Below are 13,374 nucleotides of genomic sequence, written 5' to 3' on the forward strand. Positions count from 1 at the left end.
ATAACAAGGTTTGTAAAGAAAAAAATCACACCATGTTCTACTTAACTATCTTGCTAAATTTATAATTTTGTGCTTTTAAATCAGGAGCGCAGGTATTTTCATGAGGTGTTAACAACTTTAAAAATAAAATTAACAGAGGTCCATAATTTTAGTGGGATATGAAAATATTAGTAAGATATGAAAACCACACTTCCAACAATATCTGCTTTACCGAATCCTGTGCACACGCCTAATTTAAACGAACGATTATTTATGATATGATGGTTTAGGTAATTTAATATTGCTAGTTTTCAAAATACAACTTGCATACTTAGAAGTAAAAAAAGAGGTATTACATAGAGAAGAACAGCTTACCTGGGTCAATTTTAAAAATGAGGTGGATTGCGGAATAAAATTTTTTTAACCATTGCAAAGCAACTCAGCCAAATACAAAATCTTTTCTATTGTGAAGATTGTTCTTTTTTAGTAGAGTTCTTTTGTGTTGGTTTTAATAAGTGGTACCTACTTCTTTCCCCTATTAACATATTTAAAGGGGGGGGGGGGGGTTTAATGCAACCATCTCGTGATCAATGATTAAATGGCACTTAGAATTCGAATCTTAATCTGAAATATTTCATGAGTAATCCTTAAATCGAATAAAAAGTTGGAAAAGTTACGGCTGGCGGCTCAGCCGTTAAGCCGTTTTTTTCCCCTATTTTAGGGCAAATTCATTAATAATTACTTAGGAATAAACTTTTTGATTTAATTCATGTTAAATGATAGCAATAACCATTTTTTAAATTTCTAGTACCAACAGCTACCGGCTAGAACCGTTTGATAAGGTTATTGAGCGACAAAAAGTATTATGTGGAGATAAGCTCCGTGACTAATTTGCTCTTAAGATAGTTAAAAAATGGAAATTAGACCTACCAAGGATTATTCAATATTCATGCAAAATTTCAGATCGAAATTCGAATTCCAAGTGCCATTTAATCATTGATTACGAGATGGTTGCATTACCCCCCCCCCCCCCTTATATAAAATCAATTAGAAACATTAAGAAAGAACATTGACAAAAAAACTATTAATAAAAAAACTAGACTCAATAAATTATAATAGCTCCACAGAAACAAACATTATGATGATCAGTTGAAATAAATCTCTAAATAGTTCTTTTTTTTCAAATACTCTTGACCGCAATTTACTTTGCTCAGTAAATTAAATAGGATCAAAAATCTAAATTTTAAATAACTAAATATAGTTAATAATATGTTATTGGTAACTAATTATGTTCAAATACCTGTCTTTGGGACGCTATTTCACATTATTTAGTATTGGCTTTCTATTATGTCATTAAGGTCCTTCATACCCCTTTAACAAAAGGTTGAAATTATCTATGTAACATACCTTCTTTTTAAATCTACTAAAATAATTCACTTTAAATAGAGAACATTTAAATAGAAAATTAGCAATTACAAGTACTATAACAAGCTAGAAAATAAAAATATTATTATCTTAATTTTTAAGAAAAAAATATATATTGTGATAATTTCATTGAGGATTAAGTTATCACATAAAAAGTCACAAAAATGAAAATTTAAAAAAACGCTTAAATTGACAATTATTTATAATGGAATAATCACGAAAGAAATTAAGAGCTAGTCTTAAATAGTTTTATAGCATAATAGATCAAATCATAATATAACGGTTCTGAATCAGCATTCAGTGGAATTAAACCGATTCTGAACCTAGAGGATAAACTATAAATTCTATAGTTATTTGTCCAGGGAATCATAAAATAAAATCATAGACTTAATCCCTATTTCTGTAGCTTAGACTATAGGTAACCCAGCGCCATGACAAAATAAATTAAACCCATGTTTTCATATTTGATTAACCTCATTCAACTTTAAATACCATGCAAAATTCTTCAAATCCCATTGGAAAAAATTCCTAGAAGTGTTTAAAATAATTTTTTAGTAAAGTGACTAAACTCTTCAAATAACTTTCATTAATACAACTCTTTAATTGGTTGTTTAAAAATTGCTTTCCAAACGCATCAAAGCACCACATCCAACATAAAGGAAAATAAAGTTTAGGACAAGAATAGCACTAATATACTCTGGAATAATGAAGCTTCATAATTTCACAATATGGAAGGAGATTGTATTTTTTTTCATTTTGTTTTATTAAAATATTTGTATAAAGTTGATTTCTCTCTTTGTGAATTTCTAATCTTGGGTTATACTCAGTTGAGCGAATCCTGAAAAAAAGATATTAAATATTTATAAAAATTGTGGTGTCCAAATGTACGGATAAATCAACATTTGATATTAGCCAATTATTAATTCGAACTATAGCGTGCTCATCATTACTGTACAATATCCAGGGTATGTCAGGAGACTAATTTAACTCTAATGGACAGACATTATTTTTATTACTTTTAGCAATAAAGGTACTAAGAAAGAGAGGTAATGTCTGATTGAGCCAATAGGAGTATCTCATCGGAGCATACATGAAATCTCAAAGTTGAATTAAACTGAAGTTTTCTAGTTTTCCACATTAGAGTTAATTAGAGCTGTTCTTTCAACTTTTACTCGAATCAATTCCATCACATGAAGTACTGCCTTCATATTGTTGTTTCACATCTATGTTTTATCTGTGCATTAATAATAAATATACTTCATCTATTGCAATCGTTGTAAAATAATAAAAATCCCTTTATGAATTTAAGTTAATAAAATCATATTTTTTTTCATGAGTTTCTATTCAAACAAAAAATAATATCTCGGACTTCAAATGTACATGATTTATAATCTTTAATTCGTAATTCGTATCTAATATAAACATTTAAAATACATAAATCCAAAGTTTGTTTCATGTTTACCTCGAAATAAATTATGTAAAAAAAAATAACAACAAATAGCAATACAACAGAGATGGGTTTTTAATAAATGCCGCGTTTTTTCGACAATTTTTTATACTTTGATTGATTGAACAAAGACGATGGGATTTCAACACATGCAGAGTATACAACATAAGAATTCAAAATTTTAAAATTACTATTTTAGCCATTTGTATAATGTCTAATATAACTTAAATCCATTTTCGCTGCATATTTATTAATGCATTTTTTTAGATCTGTATTAGACATTATACAAATGGCCAAAATAATAATTTTAAAATTTTGAATACTTAAATTGTATACTCTGTTAAAAACCTTATTCCATCTTGAAGATCAATGCCCCGTACAATTTTAACAGAGTATACCTATAACTTGAGAATTCAAAATTTTTAATTATTATTTTAGCCATTTGTATAATGTCTAACACAGCTCTAAAAAGATGCATTAATAAATATGCAGCGAAAATGGATTTAAGTTGTATTAGACATTATACAAATTGCTAAAATAATAATTTTAAAATTTTTAATCCTTATGTTGTATACTCTGTGTTGAAATTCCATCGTCTTCGTTCAATCAATCAATGTCGAAAAAATTGTCGAAAAAACGCGGCATTTATTAAAAATCCATCTCAGTACTTTCGTTACGTTTTCAACAAGACCTAGCGTTGTACTGTGTATACAGTACACTGTACACATATGGGTAGGAGGAAAGGGCATATTTTTTTCATTTTGTTCATATAAAGAGTCAGCTGTAAATAGTCGCATTTCTTAAGATAAAGCTTTTCTCACGTAAATTATATCGTGTTAAAATTTATTTTCTAGTATAGTGTAAAGCATATATTACAAATCCTTTAATAAGTTAGCTATGAATTGTTGAATTCCCTAATATAAAGTTAGCTTTCTAGAAATTATATACTCGAAAAATTTTAAGGTTTTTTGTCAGCTGGAGGAGTTCCTTTGTCAGATTTACGAAAAAGAGGTTCACACTATACTTCTTCTCTTATAATTCTATTCTTTTAGCCAAAAAATTAAATTAAAAGAAAATGGGAAAGATATGTCAAAGGGGACTATTTACGAACAGAATGATGTTAGGCACTTTCCAGCAGAGTGATGTAAGAATTTTTTTATGGTTGATATACTTCGTTTCTGTTAAATAGGGCTAAACGAATAAAACAAATTAAGACCTTCTAATGTATTGAAAAAATCTTAAATACTAAAAATCACTGCATGAAAGTGCTTAAATCACTTGCTCTCGTTCGTGCCCAGACCCCTTTCATACAGAAGTGCAAAAATATATCTTCTACCTCGAAAATTCGTCTAAAGGTTTTTTACATCATATTTTTTATGTTTTGTTCTAATTATTTTTTACCTAACAAAGCCTTCTCATCAGGAGTTTCTGAATGATTAATTCCAGCTGATATCCGGAAAGTTAAATTCTTGCTGGGTGGCGGGTTTACTATTAGCTTGTCCAAGTTGGCTGCAAAATTAAAAACAAATAAAATGACAATACATCTATGAAGAGTTTGTACCAAATAGCCAATTTGCTCTTATTCTTCTTTTGTTTAAATATAATCTGTTAGTCTAATTTTTAATTTTCTAAGATTTTACAGGAAAAATTAAATATTGGTAAGTGGTAAAACAAGGCAATTGTTCTACTTTAATCCATCCTGATAAAAGGAACCTAATCGAAAGAGGTAGTCAACACATCACCTTACGATAAAAAAACGGACTATTCAAATGTTCTGATTACTATAAAAAACTAACCTGCCATAGCTACAAGATCATCTCCAACAATAAGACCAGCAGTTAATAACTCATTAGCAATACCTTCAGCCGAGTCCTAGATTATATGAATAATAGTTTTTTTTTTAAATTTCTGACCTTCTCTATAACAAAGACAAATCCATGCAGTTTGTCTACTCACTCTTTAACCCTCAGAACACAAGCTAACATAAACGCCCTTACAAAGATGTTAAATGTAAAAAATATGCTTCTAAGATTTTTACTCTATTAAATTGTCTGCTAACATGTGATATAATTCTTTGATTAAAGTCCACCTCACCTTATTAGGTTGGAACTCAAATCTGATATCATTAAGTTCTCTCCTTGTATTCCTCATTCTGAGAACCAAATTAATTGTGCGCTGGTTTTCTGGTAGGTTCTCTTCAGATATGGATATCTAAATATATATTTACCATTTAAATAATAAATTAATAGATATTAATATTTTTTATGGTTTTGTGAATCTCTTTACTGAAAAACTGTGGCAATAGTGACTGGTAAAGATTATCAACGATACATAATATAAAAAATTTAAACAAAGGATATTTCCAAAAATGCACTTGGCTGCATATAAATAGTAAACACAGTCCAAAATTAAACTATTTATATATTAAAGCATGAATCAAAACTTACAACTTTTGGAGTTTTTGAAGTTTTGCTTTTTCCTGGATTTTCTTCATCCTCGTCCTCATCTGAAGACCACACCCAGTCTCCTGTCTCGTTTCTTAAACATTGGTTAGTTAGGTAAATAAGATATGTGAGAGAAGTTATTAATTACCTAGTTGGGGCGGCCGGTGTTCTCCTGAGATTTCAAGTCATTATCTAGAGAACTCTTAATATACTTTTTTTGCCCTAAATCTAACAAAATCTTTGTTTTAATGACAACAATGCACTTACTTGTGAAGCCTACCAGATGTACCAGGTTTTCTATTTCCCCTCTTGGTCACTTTAGGCTCAATTGTAGGAGCACCAGTCACCAACATCTACAAATATCAGATCAGATCAGTATTCATCAAAACTTAAAAAATAAGCGCAAAAAAGGTATCCTGAACAATAACATTGAAGGTGAAAGTTGATTTTTCGATTAGGTATACTAGTGTATTATAACCTTCATTTATTGTATTCTACATAAAATATTTTTAGGAACCCTACTCTAAGTTTGTTTACCTGTTGTAAATATTTCCTGTCCTTTGCCTTGTTCTTGAAAAATTGATGCTTCAGCAGCTCGGCGGCCGTGGGCCGTTTTGAAGGCTCTTTCTGCAGACATTCACTTATCATCTTGCGGAAGCTTCGACCTAGGAAACAATGAGAAAAATTAAAATAATATTAACAAGAACACAATATATTTTTATTAGAGAAGGAACTCATGAATTCGAAATTTCCGTCAGTCTGTCATCTACGTTTTGGGTGATTTTCTCAACTGCTATTCAAGATAAAAGGCAGATTTTTTATTATTGTGAATATTCCCAATACCAATAAAAATGAGCATTGATTGATTTCCTTGTTCCGTTAGTCTGTCGGCAATGTTCTAATGTACAACGAATTTCTGTTATGGCATTATATGCAGGGAGTAAGGGAGGGGACAATGGATCGAATATTCAGTTTTTAAGAGTCTCAGACTTTGGGTACTGGCTTAAAGGGAATGTGCACGAATTCAGCAGGTTCTGACTGACTTTGGGTACTAGCGCATCAATGCCCCGCTAACTAGTTGAGTTAATTTTGAACAGACAGAAAAATTTGTTATTGATGGCTGGTTTTAACATATATTTTTCCCCAAGAAAATTTCATTTCATGTATAGAAACTCTACTGTGATATTTATGTATTAAACAATCTAAAAACCCCTTGAATTTAGGGTCAACTGAAAATAGTTGCCGAATGTGTACGCAGTTTCCTGGGTGTTTCCTAATCCTAGCTCAATATTTACTACTAGCTAAAAATCTTCAAACTTCCCTCAAAAAATTCAAAATTTGAATGTATAAACGATTTATACATTATACATTATAAATTTGAATTTTTAAAATTTGGATTTTTTTTAAAAAAGTTTGAAGCTTTTTTAGCTAGTAGTAAATATTGAGCTAGGATGAGGAAACACTCAGGAAACTGCGTACACATTCGGCAACTACTTTCAGTTCATCGAATTTAGGTAGCAGTTTAAAATATATTAGAAGGGTTGACGAAGTTCTAAACAAGATTTTTCTAGTGATTAATTACAAAAGTTTTACCTACTACATTGTCATGTATTGGTAATTTAATTTTCAAGTAAATAATTTTTTTCTTAGAACTAATTTTGTTCAAATTTTCTTGATAATTCTGGTTTTCATTGCTTTTCAGCAAAAACTCTTAAATTGAATTAATTGCCCATTGTCCCCTCCCTAACTCCCTGCATTATGTGGCTATACCAATTCAGCGACTGACAATGAATGTAAGCGAGATAGGTAAAGAAAACTTGTCTTACCATAAGCTTTGTATTGTTCCTTATCTTCTGCTCCAGAATCTAAACTTGGTGGCTCATTTTGAAGGGTCAGCATCAACACCTGGTTAAATTTTTAGTTTAGAAGCAGAAGATTTAGGAGGGAAGTCAGGAGTCTTTAAAATGTATCCGTAATACTACAAAATACTCTCCACTCTTTAAACTATACTCTAGGGGCCCTTGAAAAGCGGAGAGGGAAATTGACCCCCACATTCAATTGTTGTTTTATAAAGGAAAATTATCGGCACCCCTGTACGAAGGAAATCTCAGTAAGTCATGCAGTCGCGTTCTGTAAAGACTGTTGAAATACTTCTTGGTATTAATTTTCTAGTAGCAATTTCTCTTGAGAGGGTAATGTTATCCTCCTACAAAATTATTAGTAAGTTTTATAAACTTACCAGGACCTATGAGAAGCTAGATTGCAAAAGAGAACCATATCGATTCAGCGGTTAGCGAGATAGTTTGTTACAGATAATGGAAACTAAGGAGAACAGGTTAAAGAAATAATCTTTTTGGTCTTAAATTCTTCAAAATACTCATGTATCTTTAAATTACCAAATTCTTGTTAAACCATTTATTCCGTTGACGATATTTTTAGTATCATTTTAAGAATTTAGAATTTTTATAAAGCTATACCTTCATTGGAGGAAACTTATGATATGGAGCAGTGCCAGTAGCTAGCTCAATAGCAGTAATGCCAAAGGACCAAATATCAGCCTTGTAATCATAACCAGTAACCTAAAAAAAGAAAAGCATTTAAAGTAACTCATCCCAAGTATCTAAGGTTTAGTGAGAGTACAAATACAACAGTATGGTGGGGGAAGGGGTATTTTTTCACACACACCCAAGGATCGAGGCACAGAATACTAAACATATATGATATTGGAGTAAGGACGCTGAAGGCGTCAAGATTAAAAATAGCAGTTTTTAATCTTACACGGTATTGATCAGTAATTCAGGAAGGAAAACAAACCTGTTCCATAACTTCAGGAGCCATCCAACAGGGAGTGCCCACAAAAGTGTGTCTTGATTTGGCCCTGCACACATACAGAACTATGGATCAATGGTCAATTATCTTTCATTTCTTTTTATTGATGTTGAATATAACAATGTGTTTTCATGTACGTACAGGGATAAGATCCATAATATTGTGTTAAGATTTTTTGAACATAAGCTCTAGGCATTGATATCATTGGCATAATTCAACATCATGTTAAAAAAAGAACTATTCTTAACTGAATCATGGCAGGTGTCATACTTTATTACATTCTAATGCATGGAACAACAGTAGGGCATAATGGAAATTTAAATTATCGTATATATTTGATGCTGTGGATTGGTAACCTCTCCCAGGAACTGTAAGCGATCGGTAAAACCACCCCCACTATCCTAAAACCCAACCCAGGTTTTATGTGTGTTATGGGTAGTTATAAAAACCTAGTGGATTTTATTATATATTAAGTTAACAGGTAATAAAGGGGGGGGGGGGGTTAATGCATGAGTAATCCTTGGTAGGTCTGTTTTCCCTAAATCGAACAAAAAGTTCAATTCAGGGCAAATTCATCAATAATTACTTAGGAATCAACTTTTAAAGACATATTTTTGGTTTAATTCATGGTAAATGATAGCAATAACCATTTTTTATATTTCTAGTGCCAGCTGCTAAACGGCTAGAACCGGCTGAAAACTGCCAAGAGTATAAAGGGTAGATATGGCTTGTGACGTGTCTAGGGGTAGGTTTTTATGGCTGCTGAGCTCAAAAATACTTCAAAAAATAGTGGCCGCCTATCCATATGGCAGCTGGGTAACAGCTGCAGCTCAGCTGGGAGCGGCGAAGAGTAGAATGAGTAGATAGGGATTGTGACGTGTCTAAGGGTAGTTTCTTATGGGTGCTGAGCTCAAAAATACTACCAAAAATAGTGACGGCCCATCCATATGCCGGCTGGGTAACAGCTGCAGCTCAGCTGGGAGCGGCCAAGAGAAGAATGAGTAGATAGGGCTTGTGATGTGTCTAGGGGTAGGTTTTTATAAATGCTGAGCTCAAAAATACTACCAAAAATAGTGACGGCCCATCCATATGGCAGCTGGGTAACAGCTCACACTTATTAAATTTAACCAACCAAAGAATTTTTTATCCAATCTTAACCAGACAAATGCCATCTAGCTAAAAAAGATGCGTAGATTTCATTTCTGGCAACCAGAAAATCCGCAGAAATCGAATTAACGAGATCTAAAAAAGTTTCATTAAAAAAAACCTTACACCAAAAATAACAAACAATAATTATAACGACGACTTAGTTTCTTTTTCCTGTTTAATTCGAATATTGAAACTAATTTTCAGGCATGCATGTTTGTTGGTATAGTACTTTTTTTAGAAACCAAAATACAGACATATTTAAAACTACGAAATTGTATATTAGTTACTAGAAAGATTATATTTTTTTTCTTGCTTTAAAACAACTTTTTGTACATAAAAACCCGTAATGTCTTCATTATTGACACAAACATGCATGCTGTATAGTTTTAAAAAATTTAGTCAAATAAAATACCTGATTAGAATACAAAGCAAGAAATAAAGGTTATCAACTCCCTATGAGCTTTTTGTGTTAAATAGAATTATTAATAAGAATAAAAGAGTTTCAAAAAATAGTAAAATAACAAAATGTTAGGTGAATTGTTAATATTAAATCAATCAAAAAATGTTTTACATTCTTATAATTAATTTTAATAAAACATATATATGCTCAAGAAAGGTTATTTATAATTATGAATTCTACCAGACTAAAATATAAAAGGGGAAATAGTTTATGAAGACGACACAAAATGATTTTAAAAATTACTTATTTTTATCTTTTTTTTTAATCTTTAACAATTTTAATGTTTTTATTATGTAAATATATAAAGTATTATTCAAACTTAAAGGATTTAATCTTTTTTTTGTAATTTATATGTCTAAACAGTGTAAAAATGAAGTTCTTAATTACGAATTTTCAAATCATTAGATTTTAATACAGTTTATTATAGAAATAAAGAATAATTTCAACAAAAAAAAATTGCTACAAAAAGGCTTACTGTATTATTAAACTGACCTTATTGTATAATTGCATTCATTTTGTTTATTTACCTTGAAAAATGAGTTTTTAAGTGCTGCATTGGTTAAAATCAAACCTAAAAGTGCTCTTTATTCAGTGACAGAGTGAAAAATATATATACCTTGTTTTATAGTTTTTGATCTCTTTTTTTATATATTTTTATCTGATATGTATATCAAAATTCAAAAGTATCTATTTCATTAGATATTCATACTTTGCTAAAACGTCTTGGTTACTTTTTGCACTATAAAGTGTGTTACCTTTTTTTATGTTTTATTATTATTTGGCCACAACTTGGTCAAAAATGCTCACAAATCAGACCTTTTTTGACCGAAGCTGCTCAAATGGTTCTTTTACAAGCCCAATCAATCAGTTTTAAGATATCTTTATATTTCAAGGAAAATTTATGAAAATACTAAAAAACGGCAAATTTGGGTGTTACCTTTAATATGCACAGATACCATAAAATCAACAGAAAAAATACTTATTTTAATTTTCTGTCATTTTTAAAGTTTGATTCTGTTAAATTGGCCATTCTTGAAGGGATTTATGCATTGATTATACTGAAACATAATATTGGACAGAAATTAATGTATTACAAAGAAAGAAATTTTGGAAAATAAGAAATTCGACCTCTATCACTTCAGAGGACAGCTGCCAACCTCCAGTTGACAGGATGTAGTTAAATACTTGTTAACAATAATAATTAGCCCAAAAAGTAAAACAAAAATTTTTGTAATATGGTAAAAAAATGATAATCTAAATCTTAATTTTGGGGATGATGATCTTAAAGATGCTCTTGCTGTTGGTGATGATGACCCAGATGGTATCCAAATACATGAGCATTATGACAACATATCTATTAAAATATGGTCCGATTTTTGTATTTGTAGCATTCTCCAATCAAGAGAAATCCCAAAACATACAATCATGGTTTTTAAATTCTCCAATTCATAAGGTAAATATAGTAGTTTTTAAAAGATGGTTATATTTCTTGTTACAACTTTTAATTGGAGGCTGCTACAAATACAAAAATTGGACCATAGTTCAATAGATGAGTTGTCATAATGCTCATGTACTTGGATACGATCTGGGTCATCATCACCACCAGTAAGAGCGTCCTTCAGATCATCATCCCAAAATTAAGATTTAGATTATCATTTTTTTACCATATTAAAAAACTTTTTGTTTTACTTTTTGGGCTAATTATTATTGTTAACAAGTATTAAACTATATCCTGTCAACTGGAGGTTGGCAGCTGTCCTCTGAAGTGATAGAGGTCAAATTTCTTATTTTTAAAATTTTCTTTCTTTGAAATACATTAATTTCTGCCCAATATTATGTTTCAGTATATTTCAATGCATAAATCCCTTCAAGAATAGCCAATTTAACAGAATCAAACTATAAAAATTACAGAAAAGTAAAAATAAGTATTTTTTCTGTTGATTTTATGGTATCTGTGCATATAAAAGGTAACACCCAAATTTGCTGTTTTTTAGTATTTTCATAAATTTTTCTTGAAATATAAAGATATCTTAAAACTGATTGATTGGGCTTGTAAAGGAACCATTTGAGTATCTTTGGTCGAAAAAGGTCTGATTTGTGAGCATTTTTGACCAAGTTGTGGCCAAATAATAATAAAACATAAAATAAAGTAACACACTTTATTTGCTCTAAAAAGGATTCTTTATCTGACTTCTACATTTAAAATGAAAGATTTTATCACAATTATTATGTTGACTGTGGAAAAAAAAATTATTTTGTTTATATGCAATTTTCTATAATAAAATGTGAGAAATGACTTTTTTCACATGCAGGGCGAAAAAAGTAACACTGAAAATATTTTTTATGTCTTAAGCATGTCCTAAACTCATAGATAATAAACTTTCATAAAAGATTTATTTCAGAATATGTCATTTAGGGCATAAAATAAATTTTGCAAATTAACATTGCAAATGTTTGCCAATAACCTTTAAAAATGATTTCTGCGGATTTTCTAATTTACATGGGTGTTTTCTACACATTTTCCCCTTTCTAAAAATACCTTCCTCATAAAGATTGGCTTCCGGAAAGTATTTACTTTCCAAAAATGATATGTGAGCTGCAGCCCAGCTGGGGGCTGCCAAGAAAATGAAGGGTAGATATGGCTTGTGACATGTCTAGGGGTATGTTTTTATGGCTGCTGAGCTCAAAAATAGTGGCCGCCCATCCATATGGCAGCTGACTAACAGCTGCAGCTCAGCTGGGAGCGGCCAAAAGTAGAATGAGTAGATTGGGCTTGTGACATGTCTAGGGGTAGGTTTTAATGGGTGCTGACCTCAAAAATACTACCAAAAATAGTGGCGGCCCATCCATATGGCAGCTGGGTAACAGCTGCAGCTCAGCTGGGAGCGGCCAAGAGTAGAATGAGTACATAGGGCTTGTGACGTGTCTATGGTTTGGTTTTTTTTATGGGTGCTGACCTCAAAAATACTACTATAAATAGTGGAAGCTCATCCATATGGTGGCTGGGTAACAGCTACAGCTCAGCTGGGAGCGGCCAAGAGTAGAATGAGTACATAGGGCTTGTGACTTGTCTATGGTGCTGACCTCAAAAATACTACTAAAAATAGTGGAAGCTCATCCATATGGCGGCTGGGTAACAGCTACAGCTCAGCTGGGAGCGGCCAAGAGTAGGATGAGTACATAGGGCTTGTGACTTGTCTATGGTTAGGTTTTTAAGGGTGCTGACCTCAACAAAACTACTTAAAATAGTGGCGGCCTTTTTGGCAGCCGGCTAACAGCTGCAGCTCAGCTGGAAGTGGCCAAGAGTAGAATGAGAAGATAGGGCTTTGACGTGTCTAAGGGTAGGTTTTTATGAATGCTGACCTCAAAATTACTACCAAAACTAGTAGCGGCCCTTCCATATTACAGCTGGGTAACAGCTGCAGCTCAGCTGGGAGCAGCCAAGAGTAGAATCATGAGTACATAGGGCTTGTGACGTGTCAAGGGGTAGGTTTTTATGGCTGCTAAGCTCCAAAAAACTAACAAAAATAGTGGTGGCCCATGCATATGGTTGCTGGGTAAAAGCTGCAGCTGTGCAGTAAGCCGTCGTTTAAGAGATATCAAAAAATTAATTTTTTCAGTAGAATTAAACTTCTCCAATT

The 13,374-nt window shown here is 31.6% G+C and overlaps 1 protein-coding gene across 1 annotated transcript in view; it reads right to left on the reverse strand.

Moving 5' to 3' along the window:
* Nucleotides 1–544: 544 nt before the first annotated feature.
* Nucleotides 545–13,374, reverse strand: part of fray (oxidative stress responsive kinase frayed) — a 47,740-nt gene continuing 34,910 nt past the window's right edge. Inside the window, exons 8-17 of the mRNA XM_080161014.1 lie at nucleotides 8,110–8,173; nucleotides 7,773–7,874; nucleotides 7,122–7,200; nucleotides 5,833–5,960; nucleotides 5,563–5,648; nucleotides 5,299–5,389; nucleotides 4,946–5,062; nucleotides 4,648–4,723; nucleotides 4,253–4,360; nucleotides 545–2,242 (exon numbers count right to left, since the gene is read on the reverse strand). Of these exons, the coding sequence (XP_080017140.1) occupies nucleotides 2,211–2,242; nucleotides 4,253–4,360; nucleotides 4,648–4,723; nucleotides 4,946–5,062; nucleotides 5,299–5,389; nucleotides 5,563–5,648; nucleotides 5,833–5,960; nucleotides 7,122–7,200; nucleotides 7,773–7,874; nucleotides 8,110–8,173 (883 nt within the window). The 3' untranslated portion in view covers nucleotides 545–2,210. The remainder of the gene's footprint in view (nucleotides 2,243–4,252; nucleotides 4,361–4,647; nucleotides 4,724–4,945; nucleotides 5,063–5,298; nucleotides 5,390–5,562; nucleotides 5,649–5,832; nucleotides 5,961–7,121; nucleotides 7,201–7,772; nucleotides 7,875–8,109; nucleotides 8,174–13,374) is intronic.

The sequence above is a fragment of the Acartia tonsa genome, chromosome 5 (genome assembly GCF_053477335.1).
Source record: "Acartia tonsa isolate MP-2025a chromosome 5, ASM5347733v1, whole genome shotgun sequence".
NCBI lineage: Eukaryota > Metazoa > Arthropoda > Copepoda > Calanoida > Acartiidae > Acartia > Acartia tonsa.